A 21,660-nucleotide genomic window follows, 5' to 3' on the forward strand; every position below is an offset into this window, starting at 1 on the left:
TTTATTAATCAAGTGTTGAAGACCTCTCTGCAAGAGTAGATGCAGTTAAGGAAGAAAATCTGAAGCTAAAATCAGAAAAGTCAGTTCTTGGACAATATATAGAAAACCTCAACTCTACTTCTGGTATTTTTGAAATGACTGACACAAAAAGCAAAAGAAAGTAAGGGATTGATTTCCCCTCTGTTTTATGGAATCGGTGCTTTCTTTTTTTCTTTAAAACTTGGATAGATTCCACAAGTCACAGTACCTTTGTTTTGCTTGTGGCATCATTGAATATTGATGAAGATAATGTCAGATCTCAGCAAAATTAACTAATAGCAGGAGACCTTCCATAAGTTTGCGAATTATGTTAGTCTATAAAAATAAGCAAATGTATTGTATAGACCTTACAATTAGAATCACATACACTTATGAAACTTGAAGATGAATGTTTTATTGAATTTTCTTTGATATATAGATTTAGCAATGTCATTTACCATAGGCTTACTTAGTAAGACATATAAGCAAATAAACATGTTATGAAAAAGTGATCAAAACCATATATATAATGTGCCCTATCCGCCATCTTGTGCCTCTTTTCCATTTGCCTCTTCCTCCCTGTTTTGCTTCCCCTGAAGAAAAAAACAGTTCTATATTTGTAAATGTAACTGTTAATAGTTATCACCTGTGAGAGTAACCTGAACTGTAATTGTTCAAACTTAAGCAAAATAAGGTACTTTCTTAGTTAAGGCTTGTTTTTGGTATTTAGTAATAAGATAGGATTTCTGGTTTCTCTTTAATCAATTGAAAATAGATTGAGACTATCAAAAATGAAGATCTTTTCTTTGAAACTGAATTGTCAAATTGAGAAGATTTGTTAAAAACTTCCTTTTGCACAAAATAACCCACTTGGTATCTGCACAGATAGGAATTCTGCTCAAAAGTCTTTAGAAACAGAAAGTTTTGAGGAAAATAACTTGGTAAAAGTAGTCACCAAGTCCAAATGTTTTCAGTCCAGCTTTGTATGATCTCCAGCTCAGAGCAGATCTTGTGGGGAATAGATACGAAAGTGGATGGGATTTCACTGACCTTATGTGTGTTTGTATACCCACCTAATTAACTTTTGAGAACATATTGGCATCAGAACCATGAGTACATGGAAGAGTTTTATATGTTATAATAATTGCTAATCGTGTATTTTATCTATTCTCCCAGAATTTTCTGTAAGTTCAACTACTTGGTTTGAGGAATTTTAGTTATTCTTTAACAATTTTTTTTAATTTAGTTTGTAGATTCCATTTGGTAAAGCAATGTAATATTAAAATGTTATAATAGAAAAAGAGATCCACTAAGATAGCTTATGATTATTAGATCTGAGCTACTTTTAATCGTGGAATAATGATTAAAATTATTAGTGTGAGATTCGATGAATGACTTCAGCGGGATGAAGATGTTATAGTCATCCTGCAAACATTTTGCATCCCTTTTGTGACCTAATTTACAAATATTTGAAATTGTGTTGCAATTCTGCTTTGTTGCTTAACAAAAAGCTGTTTCAGGAAGAAAAAAAGCTGGAGAAGTCCAGGTGTCCATCAATAGGAAAATGGATAAGTAAACTATAGTATATTCAGACAATGGACTCAGTAACTCAGTATTCATAAATACAACATGAATAAATCTCAAGTAATTATGCCATGCTAAAATAATAATAAAAGTTGTATGTTATGCTTATACAATGGGCTGGGGATGTAGCTTGCTAGTAGATGCTTCCCTAGCATCTTAAAGACCCTGAGTTTGGTCCCTAAAACTACCTTTAAAAAGCATTATTTTTGTACCCATATTTGTAGCGGCATTATTCACAATAGCTAAAATCAGAACCAACCCAATTGTGGATGAATGGAAACACTAAAATATGGTATGTACATACAGGGGAAATTATTTAGCCCTGAAAAGATACAATGTGGATGAATCTTGAGGACGGTTGGCTGAGCAAGATAAGCCAATCACAAAATAGATAAATGCTGTATGATTTCACTTATGTGAGGTACTAGGGTAATCAAAATCAGAGACACAGAAAGAGGAATGGTGCTTTCCAGGGCTGGAGGGAGGGAGGACTGGGAAGTTATTGTTCAATGGGTACAAAATTTTAGTTTCACAAGATAAAAAGAATTATGTAGATAGATGGTGGTGATGGTTACATATCTGAATTCACTTAATGCCACTGAACTGTGTACTTAAAAATTGCTGAGATAGCAAATATTATGTAAGTTGTATTTTATTGCTGTAAAAAAAATGAGGTCTTACATAATTGGGTGTGTTCTATAGGAACCCTAATACAGGAAATTCTAGAACACACACACACAAAAAAAATCTATAGTAGGAAAGGACTTTAGAACTTCTAATACTTTAAATACTACTACTAATAAAATTATATTATTCTGACAGAAGCTCAAAAATAATTTTTCTTTTTTGCAGTGCTGGGGATCAAACCCAGTGCCTTCTGTATGCTAGGTAAGCACTCTACCACTGAGCCATATCTCCAGCTCACAAATGCCTGAAGAATCCAAGTTAAATCACAGAGTCAGCATCTATTGTTGGCAAAAGAGACTAATTTAATAATTTAGGGTTAATAAAAATAGTCACATGTTCAAAATGTTAAGCTTGATAAAGGTGTGCACTTTACTCCTCTGAACTACTCAGGTGTACTCAACAAAAAAGTTCAATGTTAATTCTGTAAAACCTTTAATATACTAAAAACTATAAACTTTTGTTTAATGAGATTGCATCATTATTCTGACAAACTTTATGTCAATAGTAATTGGGTTTTATAGTACATCAGTTTGAAGATTGCCTCAAAGATTTTTAGGTTAGAACTTTGGACTTACATTAAAATTTAATGAGTAGTCATTGGGTGCCTATGTAGTTTCTAAATAAAGCAAAATCCTGCATCAGTGATTTCTGAGCATAATTTTAAGATTTTACAAATTTTCTTCTTATTTTTATATGAAATAGACACATTCTGAAGTGAAGTCCCATTAAATGAATGTGTTCAATTTGTCACTTTAAAAAGGTGTGAGAGTGATTTGCATAGCTATAGAAGCCATTAGCTTTCTTAGTCTTCTGGATGCTGGTGTGTGCCACACAGTTCTCAACTATTGACTTGACTGCCTTTTTCTGTGAAATAGAAATTAGTGACTTTGGTTAAAAGCTATAATTACTGTAAGTGGTTCACCTTACAACAGGATTAACAATATTAGAGAAATACATTGTGTAGGCATGCTTTTTTGGAGAAAAAGAAAAGAGTAAGTTTTGTTGTAAAGCAATGGTCTTATTTTGTTTTTCTTTTTAGCCTCTTAATAAGGACCCCCAAAGAAACTTTTTTAAAATTGTGCTGAGCCTATTTATATTTATAGTATTGGATGTTGGGAATGAGAAATCATGAAAATGTTTATGGATTCATTTGAAGATGCAGTGATGAATGTATTATACTTCTACATAAGTAACATGTTGGCATTAATATGAAAATTGTTTTAACCTTGTTGGTCCCAAGAGAGATGCTGTCTTCACGCAAGGTACCAGCTTGTTCTAGAATAGAAAAGAGCAAAATGAAGGAAAAAATTGGGAAAGTGCATCTAACTTACCTCTGTTTACAGTTCCTGAGTTTGAAGAGAAGCTATGAGATATGTTGAAATGTCAGCAAAGTTTGTTCAACTTTGAAGAGCTTGCCACTTAGGCTTAATCATTAATGACTTTGTCCTCAATAGAAAGTGTTTTTCTTCACTTTATGTAATCTGCCTAAACAGCAAAGATGCTGTTTCTTACCAGAATAATTTCCTGTGCTTTATGTTGAGTTTATTACAGAAGTGATTATTTAAGGAAGAAAACAATGTTCCCCACTTATGAAAGAGCTAAGATTCTTTCTAATTGTGTTATCATTTCTGTTTATTTTTAAATGTTTTATCACTTTAACTAGGTAATCAAGTATCATTTCTCAGATATGCTTGATTCTAACTGGTATCTGACTCCCCTGATTTTTGCCATCTCCCAATAACAAAATAAAATAAAAATTAGGGATATCTTTCACATTTGAAACTACCTTTCATTACTTCTTAGTGGGCCCCTAAAAAACCCCACAGATCAGTTCTTTCGCTCTGTAAAATAGATAGTAAAAAATAATTATGTTTGTTTGAAAGCTTGCATGCGAAGATTTGCTAAGAGTAGTCTTCCTTCATTTCAGTTCCAATGGCCAAAATGTTTTCATGAGTTAAGCATTTTGAAAATGTGTGCTTTATGGGAAGTTCCTGGATATTTGTCAATGTTCTTTCTGTCTATGATATGTTTTGCTCTCAGAAGAGCTCTGATTGATGGTCTTACCAAATAACTCTGACCTGGTAGTGTGTTGCCTGATTTTAGGCAACAAGAGTGTAGAGTTGAGATAGATGCTAGGGACCTATGTCTTCCTGGGGTACTGAGGCAGGAGCTAAGCATTGTTCAAGCACTGTTAAGTACTGTTAAGTCACTATATTAAGCACCCCCTTTAAGGTTTCATTTTCTTGGGTTTTTTGTTTGTTTGTTTTTCTTTTTCTTTTTGGCAGCACTGGAGTTTGAACTCAGGGCCTCATGCTTGCTAGGCAAGCATTCTACCACTTGAGCCACTCTGCCAGCTCCCTTTTAATGTTTATTTTTCCTTTAAATATGGTAAAACATTTTGATGCCCTAATTCATAGCTGTTAGACCCTTCCCTGGGGTGTTGGCTGCGCTGAGTGAAGGACTATCAGCCATGCAGCCAGCTGGACTACCCTCATGCAAGCACTAGCTGCTTTGAACACTCCACAGACACCTTAAAGAAGGTACAAGACAACCACAACTTGCTGCCAGAGTTCCTCTTGAAGGTATTGTCCCTGCAAACAGCTTATGCCAGAGTTTTTGCCATCATGACCATTGGCAAACTCTACATTTGATCTTAGCCAAAAGGCTGAGAAGTGATGCATTGGCAAACTTCAAATGACACTGCAGCCATTTCCACCCAAGCTGAAAGGGAAACACTTCCTTTGGTGGCCCAACAGAAAACCAGTGATTAGTATAAGCATAGTCTTTCATTTACATAAGGGACATGAGGGACTGTGACATGATTGGTATAAACACAGTACTTCATTTGCATGAAGGGATGCCATGATTGGTGCAGACACCCTTGCTATACCCCCTTTCTGGCTATATAAGCAGGTATTTAGCTTATTTTATGAGTCAGCCAGCAAACATCCTCCTGTGCTGCCCCTTGGTATTGCAACATGAGGCCCAATAAAGGCTTCACTAAAGTGGCCTTTTCTTTCCCACTTCTCACTTTCATTATTAGTAGAGTGAGCTGAGCTGGTAACCTGAAGAAGGGAGAAGAGGCAATGACAGAGTGATGGTGGTGGCAGAAGCAGCTATCACTCTGGCAGAGGCTATGGCAGCAGCCACAGTAGTGGCAGTGACAGCAACAGCAGCAGAAACTGGTGCTGGTGGTTGAGGTAGCCATCTCTTTGGTGGTAGTGGTATCACTTGTGGCAGGAGTTACAGCAAAAGCAGCAGCAGAGTCAGCTGTGGTAGTAGAGGAAGGCACCACTTTGGCAATAGTAGAAGTTAATAGTAGTGGCTGTGTGACTGTGGAGAGGGTAAAAGTAAGAAGGAGCAGGAGTGATAAAGACAATGAGAATGGAAAGAGTACAGAGAGCTGAGGCTGAAGAAAGTCAGAAGGCTGTCAGGAAACAGAGAGAAGAGAGACTGTGGGCCCTGGTCAGTGGAAGTTTCAGAGAACTGTAACATTGTCACTGTCAACCAACAGCAAGGGCTGACAATCCCACCGTTCCAAGATGCTGATATCCAAGATGCCTAATGCCTGTGAGATTCACCACTGCTGCCAAGGACTGAGGATACAAACTTCTAATGCCTAAGAGTCATAATACTTGTTGCTGTGGAGGGTTGAGATCTTGACATTTGAGGCCTAAGAGTTTTAGCAGTGGCCACCATTGCCAAGGACCGAGGATTCTGACACCCAGTGCCCAAGAGTTGCAACACTAATTGTTACAGGGCCAAGGGTTCCAGCACTCAAGGCCCACACAAGAGCTGTAACAGGAGGGAACTTGTTACTGCTTACTGCTGCCTGTTTCTACCACTCACTGCTGCCAGAAGTCAAGGATTACAAAAACCGCCAAAGGCCCAGGATTACTATCACTGGAAGAACTTCTCACCTACTCACAGTTCCTATCTGCGTAGAGCAAAAAGACCCCAGCCAGCTGATTGTCAACAGAGTTCCAGTCATAATTTCTGTTAGTATATGAAACATTTGGTTGGCCACAGTCTTTCCTTTCAGTCAGAATTAGCATTTTCTAGACCACTGGTTCTCAATTGGAAATGTGTTTTGAGTGGATTCATGGAACTTGGCCTTGCTCCAGATTTACTGAATCTCTTTGATATTCTTGATATAAAAAATTATGTCTCTGGATTATCATAGTTTATATCTTAAAATAGTTTTGTTTAAAAACTTATGTCTATCCATTTTACTAAGTCAGCTATAACCTTTCCTGACTTTTAAAAACCAACTTCCACAATCTCTGTAGTGGTATTTTGTGTAAAACTTTTTAGGAAAGGTCTTTGTTATTTTTGCTTTGCAAAAATAACCAGATTGCATTATGAGTTCCATTATTCTTCGAAACCCTCATCAAACCTGTCACTTTAAAAGTTATCAGTAATAAATGAACTATCATCATTTAAAAGCATATCCTATAAAGATATGTTCTTTACATTATAAAAATACTTACCTGAAAATTGTTCTATAAGCTACAGTTAGAATTTATTTTCAACAAGGAAGAACAGTACTAGTGTTGTAGGCTCATGCATCCTCTGATCAAAATATCCCCAATTCTTTGTGTCCCACATGGAAGAATCCAGACAGGACATGTGGGTGTAGGGAAGGAGTTTCAAAACGCCATGGTGGGGCCAGATGGAAGCCAGAAGCAGAGAGCACATCTTTCTCTATTTCAGGTACTTTAAAAACCTACACTAACCTATGGGAAGGGAAGGATCTGGTGATTTCCAACCACCAATAATCAGTGAGGGGCCTGGGTGGTCCCTGGGAGGAACTGGAGGAGGTTTGAGTAGTTCCCATGTCAGGGTGTAAATAACTTACACTCACTTACAATTGAAAAGAAGGCTCAAAGAAAGAAAAGAATGTTCAATCTGAAATACAGCCTTAAATCATACATATTTCAAGAGTCCCAAACTTTATCTGTCTTAGCCTGCCTCACCAGAGGCTCATGGAAAAGGCTGACCAGGTGCTTCAATACAAAGTTGAAGTGACAATGTTCAGACAACTTTTTTAAAAAAAAATATTTTCAGTACATTAAACATACTCATAAAAAAATTCTAAAATGTACAATCCTTCCTTTTTATTACAGTACAATAAGACTCCAAAGATGGAATTCTTGAAGTTTACAATTCAAAATCAAATTAGGACAATATTAAATATTTACAAAACTATCTTTTAAAAATATAAAGTTACATACGGTTTTGTAAAGTTGACAAAAGAATGGCCCAAAAAATGGGAGAATGTTCCTTCATTTTTAAAAGAAAATAATCCCAACAGGAGGTGTGAAGGTTTTCAGTACTGGTAGCCACGCAGCTAAAAACTAACCTTTCCATGGGATGACAGAGCTGGGACTGGGGCCATTGCCCCACCTCAGGTCAGATTTTGAACACCCAAAGAATTATGAAAAAAAAAATCACAAACTTTCAGTGTTGTCGATTCACTTTGGTTTTGTTTTTTTTAATTTCAGAATTGAAACAAGGGATTTTGGACTGCCAGCTAAAAATTATAACCCCTGGGTCTGGTATAATAGCTCATACCTGTAATCCCAGATATTCAGGAAGTGGAGGTTGAGAGGATCATGATGAGACCAGCCCAAGCAAAAAGTTAGTGAGACCCCATTTCAACAAACAAGCTGAGCATGGTGGTGCATCCTTGTTATCCTGGCTATACAGGAAGTACAGATAGGAGGATCGTGGTCCAAGGCCCACCCTGGGCAAAAGAAAAGCCACTATCTAAAAAGTAAAAGGAGCTGGGGGCATAGGCCAAGTGGCAGTGCACCCACCTACCAAGCACAGGGCCCTGAATTCAAATTCCAATACAGCCAATAAATAAATAAAAATAAAATGATAACCCTGGAGTAAAATTACCTGGTTAAACAATTTTTAGATCACACCAGAGGACTAAGACTCAAGTAAGATCAGATGATTTCAATCTCAGAACAAAAATGAATCACTAAAGACTGAACTAGTAAGGACTTTTTTGTAACTTCAAAAATCTGTTTAAAAAAATTAACAACACTGTGGACTTTGAATTTACAAGTTCCTTTTCCATTGATGACCCCTTTCTTTCTTTTTGGCAGTACTGGAGTTTGAACTTAGGGCTTCACGCTTGCTAGGCAAGTGCTCAAGCACTAGAGCAACTTCACCAGTCCTGTTTGTGTTGGATATTTTCAAGATAGGTCTTGTGAACTATTTGCCCTGGCTGTCTTCAAACTGCGATCCTCCTGATCTCTGTCTCCTGAGTAGCCAGGATTATAAGAGTGAGCCACCAGCGCCTGGCAGTGTCCCCTTTCTGTTTCAGAGCCCCATCCATATATTTATTGTCATATCTACAATCTCCTTTGATCTGTGATAGTTTTTCAGCCTTTATCATTTCTCATGGCCTTGACAGTCTGGAGGGGCCCTAGTCAGGTACTCTTCAGAATGCCGCCAATTTGAGTTTGTCTGATGTTTTCCGTGGATACACTTGGTGCGCGGTTTTTTGTTTGTTTGTTTGTTTGTTTGAAAAAGTGCCAGAGATGTGAAGTGCCTTTCTCATCACATCATATCACAGTACGTTTTACTCACGTGATATCATAGGAAGCTAGCCCTCATCACTTGGGTGAGGTAATGTTTGCTAGTTACTGTTTATTCTCTACTCCTTGGAAATAAGTAATTAAGTCTAGCTCACTCTGAGGGGAGGAGAAGGGAGATTAAACTCCACTCTCTAGAGGGCAAGAATCTACCTACATTAAATGGAATTCTTCTGTAGGAAAGATGTTTTTTTCTTGCTTATTTGTTAATTTACTTAATCATCTATTTGCACTAGTGTGTACCCACATGTATTTATTTTATTCTTTGAGTTAAAATCCAGTACTATATTTAACATAGGGCTCAAATTTTTCCATCTTTGGTCATTGAGAACTTTCAGGTTAGCTCTTGGGTATATAGCTTTTAAAAATAACTGATGGCTCATACCTATAATACTAGCTACTCAGGAGGCAGCGATAAGGATCGCAGTTTGAAGCCAGCCTGGGCAAATAGTTCTCAACCCTATCTCAAAAAAAAAACACACACAAAAGGGCTGGTGGAGTGGCTGAAGGTGAAGGCCCTGAGTTCAAGCCCCAGTACCACACACACACACACACACACACACAAAAACACTTTATTGAAATATATTGAAATGTGCCTGACATAATAATATATTGATATAATGTTGGCATAAAATACCATACATATTTAATGTATACATCTTATGAGTTTAGGAATAAGTATATACCCATGAAACCGTCACAACTATCAAGGCCATGAACATGTCCGTCATTTCCCAAACTTTCTTCCCATTCCATTCATTGTTTTATTATTATTATTATAGATATGATCACTTAACATAGATCTACTCTTTTAGCAAATTTTTTTTCATTTTTTTTTTATTATTCATATGTGCATACAAGACTTGGGTCATTTCTCCCCCCTCCCCCCACCCCCTCCCTTACCACCCCCTCCACCCCCTCCCTCTCCCCCCCTCAATACCCAGCAGAAACTATTTTGCCCTTATTTCTAATTTTGTTGTAGAGAGAGTATAGGCAATAATAGGAAGGAACAAGGGGTTTTGCTGGTTGAGATAAGGATAGCTATACAGGGCATTGACTCACATTGATTTCCTGTGCATGGGTGTTACCTTCTAGGTTAATTCTTTTTGATCTAACCTTTTCTCTAGTACCTGTTCCCCTTTTCCTATTGGCCTCAGTTGCTTTAAGGTATGTGCTTTAGTTTCTCTGCGTTAAGGGCAACAAATGCTAGCTTGTTTTTTAGGTGTCTTACCTATCCTCACCCCTCCCTTGTGTGCTCTCGCTTTTATCATGTGCTCAGAGTCCAATCCCCTTGTTGTGTTTGCCCTTGATCTAATGTCCACATATGAGGGAGAACATACAATTTTTGGTTTTTTGAGCCAGGCTAACCTCACTCAGAATGATGTTCTCCAATTCCATCCATTTACCAGCGAATGATAACATTTCGTTCTTCTTCGTGGCTGCATAAAATTCCATTGTGTATAGATACCACATTTTCTTAATCCATTCGTCAGTGGTGGGGCATCTTGGCTGTTTCCATAACTTGGCTATTGTGAATAGTGCCGCAATAAACATGGATGTGCAGGTGCCTCTGGAGTAACAGTCTTTTGAGTATATCCCCAAGAGAGGTATTGCTGATCAAATGGTAGATCGATGTCCAGCTTTTTAAGTAGCCTCCAAATTTTTTTCCAGAGTGGTTGTACTAGTCTACATTCCCATCAACAGTGTAAGAGGGTTCCTTTTTCCCCGCATCCTCGCCAACACCTTCCCAGAGCTCTCACCATTTCTAGACACAGGAATACCTCTGCTCAGCTACCCAAACCCTATTCTCAAAACCTGCAGGTCACCTAAGCAAGTCAAGTTCTAAGTCTGAGAATCCAAACATATGAGAAGAACATTGGATTTTGTTTCATTTTATATATATAATATACATATATTATATATAATATATAAATATATATTTACATAGTTATATGTTATATATTATATAATTATACATTAATATATCTTAATTATATTTGTTGCTTATACATTTAAGATATATATTATCTATATAACATGATATATGATATGTAATATATATTATTCAGTTTACAAATTGTCTACATTATGTATATACATTTATATATTTTAATATATAAAACTTAGTATGTAAAACTTATATAAGTTATATCATATGCATTATATATATAATATTTAATATATGTGAGATATAATACCCAGGAATTTTGTCTCAGAACAGTCAAGAAGATTTGAAAATATTTGGTATAGAAAGGGTTGAGAATCTTTTTTTTAGACTATTAATCACTGGGTAATGTTTCTAAAAGCAATGTTCCTCTCTAGAGATGGGCTCAGAAGTGGTCTCTACATCTTAGATGTTGAACACACACACATCCCAGAAAACTTCTAATAAACCAATAGAAATAATCTATCATTATTATTTAATAAGTAAAAAAAAAACTTGTTCAAAACCTTTTCAATTAGTTTGCTTCTCTTGCTACTTTAAACTTTCACCTTTCTTTTTTAAAAAGTTTACTAGGTTCACTCCTAACTAAAGAATGAATGAAGGAGTCATTTCTGTTGTTGACAAAGACTTTCAAAATAGCCTAGGCATCCCAGGTGACAGAGAGGAAAGAAAGATGGCTCCCCAACAAAGAAAAGATTGAACTGAAACTTGAACCTAGAGTTTCTGAATTGAATTCTAAACTTAATAACCCAGACCCCACAAGGAATGTTGAACCAGGGGTTGAATTGAGTAAAAAGAATTTAGGGACTTAAAATATGAAATAAGGGGGCTGACCCCTATAAATTTCCCTGTGTGAATTTAATACACCTGTACTCATTTGGAAGATTATAGGTTATATAACCAACACCCCAAGCAATCTCTTTCCTGATGGAATCATACCCGGAAAACTTGAATCTCAGGGTAGTCATATTTCAGTATAAACTGATCATTCAAACACTATTTAGGCAGGCTCTGGAGCCCAGGACACAATCCCTCAACCTGACACCATGGAGCTGGGAGGGGCCTTCACCATCTTTCTGGCACTCTGCTTGTCTTGTCTCTTCATCCTCCTTGCCTGGAAACGAATCAACAAGGGGGGAAAGCTACCCCCAGGTCCCACACCAATACCTTTCCTGGGGAACCTACTGCAAATTCGCACTGATGCCATTTTCCAGTCTTTCATGAAGGTGAGTCTGTGTACCTCCTCTAGTAGGGCTGGAAACAACTAATCCTATAGCCAGATACATGGAGAACCTTGTGACTTCTAAAACATAGACTTTTGGAAACAGTTTTTGCGAACCTTAGAATTCTGAAATTCCGGAATCTTGGAAATATAAATTTATGGTACATGGTAATCTCAGGCCTTTGGAATCTCATATCCTTAAACAAAAAGACTCTTGTCCTCAGGTTGTCTTAGAACTTTAAGATTCAATTTTATGAAATCTTAAGATTCTAGAAATTTAGCATTTCAGAGTGAAAAGCATGAATTCCAAAGTTCATCTAATATAGGCCCATCACAGATGAAATTAAGACTTTCAGGATAGGGAGTGGTTCTTTTCCAGTCACAGAAGTCAATTTCTATGCCTTTTTTCCAATAGTTCTTCCAAACATAGGACTTACTGTTGTGTGTCGTTCCCAAATTTGTAGCCCCCTGAAATCTCCGCCTTCTAAACTTCCTGACTGGTCTACATGTCATGCTCCACTCCACCCTTTCTTCTGTCTTCCTTCACGCCCAGCTCCAGGAGAAATACGGCCCTGTGTTCACCGTGTACTTGGGTCCCCGACCAGTAGTTATTTTATGTGGACATGAGGCGGTGAAGGAGGCTCTGATAGACCAAGCAGATGACTTCAGTGGCCGGGGAGAAATGGCCACAATAGAGAGGAACTTCCAAGGTTATGGTAGGTAACAACAATAAAAAATGATTATAATACTATCAGTATGCTCCATGCTCTTTTATCAGTACTACACAGGAATTATTGCATTGACTCTTTTGAGAAAGGTATCAATATCATGCTAATTTTGCAAATGGGAAAGCAAAAGGCAAGAAAGACTAGGTAATGTCACAGTAGTGGGTAGAACCACTTTGTTTTGAACTCCACATCTGACTCTAAAGTACTTGCTGTGCCATTCATTATTTTGCTAACTTAGTAAATTAATGTGGTACTCTTTGTGTGCCCATAAAAGCATTCATATCCAAACTTTCTTATCTTCCTACACACACATATATAACACACAGGTCTCTGCTTCCTCCACTTAGGATGATTCTTTTCTAGTGTTATCTACATATCCACCTGTCTGCATCCTTCAATTCCAACCAGGCTAACCTCATTTTTTTCATCTATCTATCTGTATATCTATCTATCTGTCTATCTATCATCTATCATCTCTCTCTCTGAACCTAAACTTTTTCTTCCTTTTACCCATTGCTCCATAAATCCATCAAAACTACACTCATTAATTATTCTTTCTGTACAAACATTTTTCCATCCTGTTGTTTAAATATCTATCAATTAATTTTCCATTCATGCATTAATTCATCACTCAATCTATCCATTTACTAACCTTTTCATCAATCATATATCTATTAATCTTTCTTTTCTTGGCAAGGAGTTGAACTCAGAGCCTCAGACTTGTTAGGCAGGTAGTCTACCACTTTAGTCACACCACCAGGCCTTTTGTGTTGCTTATTATTATTATTAAATTATTTGGCTTTACTAGGATTTGAACTCGGGGCTTCGTGCTTGCCAACCAGGTGCTCTACCACTTGAGCCAGTCTACCAGTGTTGGTTATGTTTGAGATAGGGTCTCATTTTATGCCCAGGCCAACCTGGACATGACCCTATTTGTGCTTCCCCATGTAGCTAGGATGACAGGCACATACCACTGCACCCAGACATTGGTTGAGATGGGGTTTTGAAAACTTTTTGCCTGGGCTGGTCTTGAACCGTGATCCTCCTGATATCTGCTTCTTGAGTAGCCAGGATAATAGGCATGAGCCACCGTGCATGGCTTTACATCTATTAATCTATCCATCCACCCATACATCCACCATTCCAGTTATAAATTCTTCCTTCCTTTATCGACCCACCAAAATAATTTCATTAAATTTCCTAACAATTCATCAATCCATAATCTGATAATTTATAAATGACTCATACTACACCTTAAGTCCTTCTGTGCAATCTATATTGATATACAGATGTGAGCTTCTGTGTACACAATAAATGCACATCTAGAGAATCCAATGTCAGATAGAAAAACAGAACTAATACGTACACATGAGAGTAACATATGGCATTCTATTCATACCTCCTCTACCTTCCTAGGCATTAACCAAATAATTTATCCAGTTCCAGCTCTGTGTCCCATAAGAAACTATCCTTGATGTCCCCTTTTCATTCCTACCTGAATTTCCCTTCCATTCACCTCAGTACAGATGCTTTTGAGGGTCCTTCAGATGGAGAATTTTAGCTTCCTTATTGATTCTGAAGGTTGGGAGGGGCTTCCTTGAGAGCAGAGTTAAGAACTTTTGCAATATTCCCCCATCCTTGTCTACCACAGAGTTGAGCACAGGAAGGGTGGGGAGGCAGGAGCCTAACACTGAGATCTTGGTAGGTTTAGCTCTGTCCAATGGAGAACGATGGAAGACTCTCCGGCGTTTTTCCCTGACTATCCTTCGAAACTTTGGAATGGGAAAGCGGAGCATTGAGGAGCGGATCCAGGAAGAGGCTGGCTACCTACTGGAGGAATTCCGGAAGACCAAGGGTATGAAGGCCACATGGGGGAGAGGGTTATTAGATGACCGAGGGTTTATGGAAAGCTGAGTTATAAGATGGGCTTTGGTGGCAGAAAGCCCTGAAATGGGAGAGGATGGGAAATATTAAAGATTCATTGAGATTTCCAGCCAGTTTCCATGTTAAAATTAACATGGAAGACCCTTAGAGATAGATCTCTTGTCCAGAACCTTCATCAGTGGATCTCAGAGACTGTGAGTTCATCATACTGCATGTAGACTTTGGTGCTGTGTGAGTTTGTATCCTTTTCTGGAGACAGAATCAAATTTTATTATGTTTATACATTTTTATCATGGCAAAGAAAATAACAAAATTTATTTGCTTCACCATTATTAAGTGTACAGGTCAGTAATGTTAAGTATATTTACACTGCTATGTAATCTTTAGAACTTTTTCATCTTGCAAACTTGAAACTCTTTTCTTATTTCATTATATATGTATCTATATAATATAATAAATATATGACACAGCACAATGTTATATTATATATATGTGTATGTATGTATATATGTATGTTTTTTGAGACAAGGTGTCACTTTGTACCTCAGGCTGTTCTCAAACTTGTGATACTCCATCCTCAGCCTCCTGTATGCTAGGATTACAGGCGTGCACCACCACAGCCAGTCTATTTCATTCTATTTTTAAAGGAGTGCAGTTGTCACCCCAAAATAAGATCTGGAACCAAGAGAGTCTAGAAAGAAAAGACACAGGAGCTGGGAAATACATAGATAACAGATATAAATAGAGATACATTTCTTTGAACCAGAAGCTCCTCCTCTGGACTCTGGATGATTTACAGGTTCTACATAAAGGCTTTGATTGCCATGTACCCCCAGAAGTTAGTAAAATTGTACATTTGTCTGCACAGCTCTGGAGAAATTGTTCCCAAGTCTGCTTACCTAACCAGCCTCCCATTTTACAGATGGTACAGCTAAGATCTAGGGAACAATTTTCTAAATAGCCCAAATGGAATCATTGTGGACCTAGACAGAATACTAGGTTTCTTCTTTTTTAAATGTGTCTCTTACCATCACTTCCCCTTCAAATCTGTGACACTCTGCCACAAATACATTTAAGCACCAATAACAAAAAATGTTCAAGTTACTCCAAGTTTCTTTCTTTCTATTTTCTTTTCTTTCCTTTTTTTTTTTTTTTTACTTTTGAGACAGGGTCTCCCTATATAGCCCAGGTTGACCTTGGACTAGTGAACATCCTGCCTTAGTGTCCCAAATGTAGGGATTACAGCTGTGTGCCACCATGCCCTGCCACCAAAATTCCTTGAGTGCTTACTACACATCAAGCACTGTGTTAAACATTTTTACATGGATCACGAACCAATGAGATGGTGCCTCAACCAACTTGCAGATTGGGAAATCTAAACTCAAATACAAAATTGAAGTATTGTTCTGCTATTGAGCAGAACATTCAGGACTCAAACCCACCACTGAGTGATTCCACATCCCATATCTCTACTGTTTGCAACACAGGTGCCCCCATCGATCCCACCTTCTTCTTGAGCCGCACTGTGTCCAACGTCATCAGTTCTGTTGTCTTCGGAAGCCGCTTTGACTATGAGGACAAGCAGTTCCTGAGTCTTCTGCAGATGATCAATGAGAGTTTCATTGAGATGAGCGTCCCCTGGGCACAGGTGCCCACAAGTCTCTTCTATGCCCATTCCCCAATCCCAGTTAACTAACTACTTGCCTATGCCTCCCTTAATTCTTCCACTAATTCTGGGAGGCAGAATTATATGCCCAAGTTTCCAAGAAGTAAGGGCCACACCAATTCTTAACCCCAGCCTTTGACTTTGAACTCAGCCTACCTAGTCTCCAGTACCCAGTGCTGACAAATCTCCTTCACCTATTTCCCGCAGCTATATGATATGTACTCTGGAGTCATGCAGTATTTGCCAGGAAGACATAATCACCTGTACTACTTGATAGAGGATCTTAAGGACTTCATAGCATCCAGGGTCAAGGTCAATGAAGCATCCCTGGACCCCCAAAACCCTAGGGACTTCATTGACTGCTTCCTCATCAAGATGCACCAGGTACCTGCTCCCCTTCACCCAGTCTTTTATCTTCTCAAGCCCTAGTGCCTGCAAACCATCCACAAGAGTTGGGCAAAAGAGGAAGTATTATTTCACATGGCTTACTTTTATTTATAGGTGAGATATAGGAACTGTAGAAAAATAAACCCCTTATACCTTAAAAATAATAATCATATTTAAAATTAATGAAATCTAATTCATTTTCATTAACATGTATCAATTCTACATATTAATGGGGTCCAGTGTGATACTTACATATATGCAAATAGCATGCACTGATCAAACCCAATCTCCCTTTTTCCACCTCCATCTTCCCAATTTCTACTAATCACTATTCTACATTCAGATTGGCTTTTGGTTTTTTGGCTTCCACATATCAGAGAGAATATGGTGCTTGTCTTTCTGTGTCTGGCTTATTTCACTTAACATCATGTCATCCAGTTCTTTCATTTTGCTGCCAAATGACAGAATTTTGTCTTTCTTTATATATATATATATATATATAATACTCTGTATATTTATATACACATTTTCTCTAAAATAAATTGTGAATCTGCAAATTTTACTATAAAGTAACTTAAAATCTTATAACTTTATAATTACAAAAGCCATATACTTACAACTGTAGAAAAGGAGAATGGGCCTTTTGAGCCTTAGATTTGAGAAACTGAGAAGCTTAGTCTTTAGACTTGAGTTTAAAGTCACAAGTTTAATGTCTTAGAGATGTAGAAATTTAGAAATGTGACATTTCTAAATGTGACATTGTATTGCTGATTCTTAGAATTATAGAAATTCAAAGGTTTTTATCCTTATAAATTAGAACCAGATAATTTTAAGTGGTGACTAAAAATTATATACACTGATGTCCTAAGTGTTCAAATCTTACAAGACACTCCTCTTTCTTCTCCTATTCTCTTCTTTGTTCCCTACACTCAATTCACATCGGCCTCTGCCTTGCTGTTCCTCTAACACACCAGACACATTCCTGCCTCAGGTTGTTTCTTATTCCAGATTTGGTTTACCCATCTTTTCTATTTTCCAAAAATGTCTACCTTGTGCACAGGGAGAAAATAAGCAAATCTTGATATAAGAAGTTGATACTATTTATTCACTTTCAGGATAAAGACAATCCACAAACAGAATTCAACTTCAAGAACTTGGTCCTCACCGCTCTCAATCTCTTCTTTGCTGGGACGGAAACGGTGAGCTCTACGCTACGCTATGGATTCTTGCTGTTAATGAAGCATCCTGAGGTAGAAGGTGAGTATCCACTCTAAAACTGCTCATGTGGTACCCCCATTCCTAACTGAAAGGGAGGCATACTCTTTAAAACATAGACTCCCACAGTCTTAGACTGCTTGTCCTTCATAATCATAAGATGTGGAATCTTGAAATCTTTGCCTTGGAAGGTCATTAATTTAATCTTTGACTTGGTGCTTACATTTGTCTCCCATGCCTGCTGAAAATTAGTAGTTTAAAGCAACATATATTTATTGTCTTAAACTCCTAGAATTCAGGTAGCTTTCACTAGGCTAAAACTAAGGTAGAATGTGATTCCTGGCTTTTTTCAGGTTTTAGAGCTGCATTCCTGGATTTATGACTTCCCCAGCATCTTCAAAGTCAGCAGTCTAGCATGTTCAAATCCCTCTTACTTCTGTTGTCGCATCTCTTGTTCAAACTCTGATCCTCTTGCCTCTTTATTATTCAGATGCACGTGATTATATTAGGACCAATCTAGATAATCCAGGATAATCTCTTTAGCTCAAAATCCTTAATTTAATGACACCTCTAAAGTCTGCTTTTGTCTTTTTTGTTATCTTCATATACACAACATGCACAGGCTTTAGGGATTAGGATGTGGGTATCTTTGAGACCATAATTTACCACCTGCCTTGTCAAAATCAAATAGAATCCATGCCCAGTAAAATATCATCTGATCTGATTGGGTAAATCCAGTCATGGGGAATTTGTTTCTTGCTTAAGGAAAATCTCCAGTTTGGCTACTCTCTCCACTAATACAGTTTAAAACAAGCCAAAGGCCTTTTTTCATGTACACAGATCAAAGATCTGTGCATGAAAGCCCACATGGAAGCAAGATAGTGTCCTGCTCATCAACTTTCCAAGGCTCCTTGGTGTTTTCATGTAAATACCAAACATCTGAGCTGGAATTCAAGGGTATGTGCTTCCCAATGTCTGATGAATATTTTTTGATATGTCTGTTGTTAAGTAAAAAGAAGCAATTAAAACACACATGGCCTTCAACCCTCTGAGTTCAATTTTTGCTGGAGGTAGTAATAATATCAAGATCCTTAACTCAATGACATTGGTAAAGTTCAGGACATGGCCTGCCCTGGCTTCTCTAACAGAAATTCCTCCTGCCCTTTCCCATTCATCTCCTTTCCTGCTATGTTTCCTGAACTCCAGCCAAGATCCATGAAGAGATCAATCAGGTGATTGGCCCACACCGGATGCCAAGTGTAGATGACCGGGTCAAGATGCCCTACACAGATGCCGTCATCCATGAGATTCAGAGACTGACAGACATTGTGCCCATGGGTGTCCCTCACAATGTCATCCGGGACACTCATTTCCGAGGCTACTTTCTGCCCAAGGTGGGAAAGCACCCATTGTCACCTTCCCCTGCACCCCTTTCTCTTCCTGGTTCTGTATCCCTAGTGTCCAACACTGACTTCTCTTAATTATCTCGTCTTCTTCTCCCCAGGGCACAGACATATATCCACTGCTTGGCTCAGTCCTCAGAGATCCCAAATACTTCCGATACCCAGATGACTTTTATCCTCAACACTTCCTGGATGAACAGGGACGCTTCAAGAAAAATGATGCCTTCGTGGCCTTTTCCTCTGGTAGGTTTCTATGCTCTAGATTCAATTCCCCAGGTGAGTACTAAAGTCATCTCCTGAAATCCAAGTTAGAATGGGAAATTGAGGGCTATGTCATAGAATCATAAAAATCCCAGAATCCCAGAACAGGTGATAGTAGAAGCATTGACCCTATGATTAGAAAAAAATATTAGAGCCATGTATAGTGGTACATACCTGCAATCCCAGCACTTAAGAGGTCCAGAGAGGATGAGAGTTCTAGGCCAACTATAGCAAGAACCCTGTCTCAGAAAAGAAAAAGAAGAAAATGTTGTAGTTGTAATAGCACTGAAACAATCTTCTATTAAGAACCAAATAAAAATATTTTAGGTTTTGTCAGTCATAGTCTGAACTACTCATCTCTGACATTGTACTATGAAAGATGCCATCAATAACACTTCATTAAAAGGTCATGTGTGAAAGCCCAAAAAATCTTATTCATGAACATAGAAATTTATTTTCATGTATCAAAAAATATTGTTTTGATTTTTTCAGTCATTTAAAAATAGGAAAAGCATTCATAGTTTGTAGGCCATACAAATACAAGTAGCAGGACAGACTGACTTCACTGACTTGATTTGGCAACCCATGGTTGCCTATGGTATTTTAAATGGAAGCCATGTGAATCGTGGAGTCAGGCTGAATTACTTCTGTTCTCAGGGTGAATAAGTTACTTCTGTTCTCACCTGTGAAATGCAGATGAATCTTTTCACAGTTAGAGGGGTGCTCAATGAATAGTATCACCATTTGAATGTGAGCTTTCAGGTTTTTCTCTCACCAGTGTCTGACACCTCAGGTATTTGAAAAACCTTCAAGGAACTGAAATGAACAGAGCTTTGAAATTCATGGATTCTTTAAAACTATTCAATCTTGGAGTCAGTAGAATCTGAGCCATCAGAGAACTAGCTGACACCTGTTCAGTCCCACTAAGAGGCTGGTCATAGCTGAGAACTAGCAGGAGGAGCCCACACTGAGTCTTGATAACATGTGCACACAGTCATGAACTGAGACGTTGCTGAGGTTCAGTGTGGTGGTCAGGTCAGGAGCTCCCAACACCCTCATATTCCCTTCCACCTCTTCTGTGTCCACAGGAAAGCGCATCTGCGTGGGAGAGGCCCTGGCCCGCATGGAGCTCTTCCTCTACTTCACCTCCATCCTTCAGAATTTCTCCTTACGTTCACTAGTGCCACCTGCTGACATTGATGTCACTCCCAGGATCTCAGGCTTTGGCAACATTCCCCCTACTTATAATCTATGCCTGGTGGCCCGCTGAGCGCCTCCTACTGGGCCAGAAAAGAATCACTGGAGACCTAAGCTGTACTTAGGCACACCCATCAACCTCATCTCCTCAAATGCTCATTATCACCCCAAGAGAAGACACTGTCATTACTGTACTGGGACCACAGGTCAGGGAGGGCTGTCTGGTTACAGAAGGATGTTTTTCTACATCTACAGTCAGTAGAAAAACAATGCCCTGTCTCAAGATTTTGGCAAAAACTTGCAGGTTTATGCACACCCAATCACCTCTGCCTTGGTTTCTGTCTGCACCAAATGCTTGTCTTTATTTATCCTTTTGGTTTTTTTCCCTGATATTGACCAAAATGAAGTTCATAAGCCTTTCCCATTTATTTTCACCCTCATCCCCTCCCAAATAAAGCCATCAGAGAGCTCAAGACTGTTGAAGGTAGCAAGTTTATTGTGTATTGTAAGGACGCTTAGGTAAAGTATATAGAACAACTTGGAATTGAGATAAGAAAATGGAGAGGACAAGAAAGAGAAAGTGGAAAAACAAGTAAAATGTAAAAATAAGCCTTTCTGTGTTATGTTATGTTGGTTCCTGCACACAGAGCTCTTATTTCACAGAGAGACTCCATGGAGAACTGTCAACTCTGCATTCCTACACTCTAACCTCTCAAAGAAACCCCAGCGAAAACTGTAAATTCCTGGTAAGGCATCTGACCTTACATACCACAGTGCCAGTGGAGGAGTAGTAAATAATGATGGCCCCTTTAGTTTGACACACAGCATAAGGACAGAACCATCAGGTTAGACTCT

The 21,660-nt window shown here is 38.2% G+C and overlaps 1 protein-coding gene across 1 annotated transcript; it reads left to right on the top strand.

The window, feature by feature from the left end:
* Window positions 1–11,888: 11,888 nt before the first annotated feature.
* LOC109680162 (cytochrome P450 2G1) lies at window positions 11,889–21,267 on the top strand. The gene is made up of 9 exons (XM_074058855.1): window positions 11,889–12,068; window positions 12,618–12,780; window positions 14,498–14,647; window positions 16,164–16,324; window positions 16,550–16,726; window positions 17,845–17,986; window positions 19,151–19,338; window positions 19,449–19,590; window positions 20,697–21,267. Exons 1-9 carry the CDS (start codon window positions 11,889–11,891, stop codon window positions 20,876–20,878), a joined length of 1,485 nt encoding a protein of 494 aa, XP_073914956.1. The 3' UTR covers window positions 20,879–21,267.
* The last annotated feature ends 393 nt before the right edge of the window (window positions 21,268–21,660 follow it).

Source organism: Castor canadensis, chromosome 16 (assembly GCF_047511655.1).
Source record: "Castor canadensis chromosome 16, mCasCan1.hap1v2, whole genome shotgun sequence".
NCBI lineage: Eukaryota > Metazoa > Chordata > Mammalia > Rodentia > Castoridae > Castor > Castor canadensis.

Coding starts and splice junctions, on each gene's coding strand:
- LOC109680162 (XM_074058855.1), top strand. CDS start 11,889: ATGGAGCTGGGAGGGGCCTTCACCATCTTTCTGGCACTCTGCTTGTCT. Junction 12,781..14,497: donor GAGGAACTTCCAAGGTTATG/GTAGGTAACAAC, acceptor AGATCTTGGTAG/GTTTAGCTCTGTCCAATGGA. Junction 16,325..16,549: donor TGAGCGTCCCCTGGGCACAG/GTGCCCACAAGT, acceptor TATTTCCCGCAG/CTATATGATATGTACTCTGG.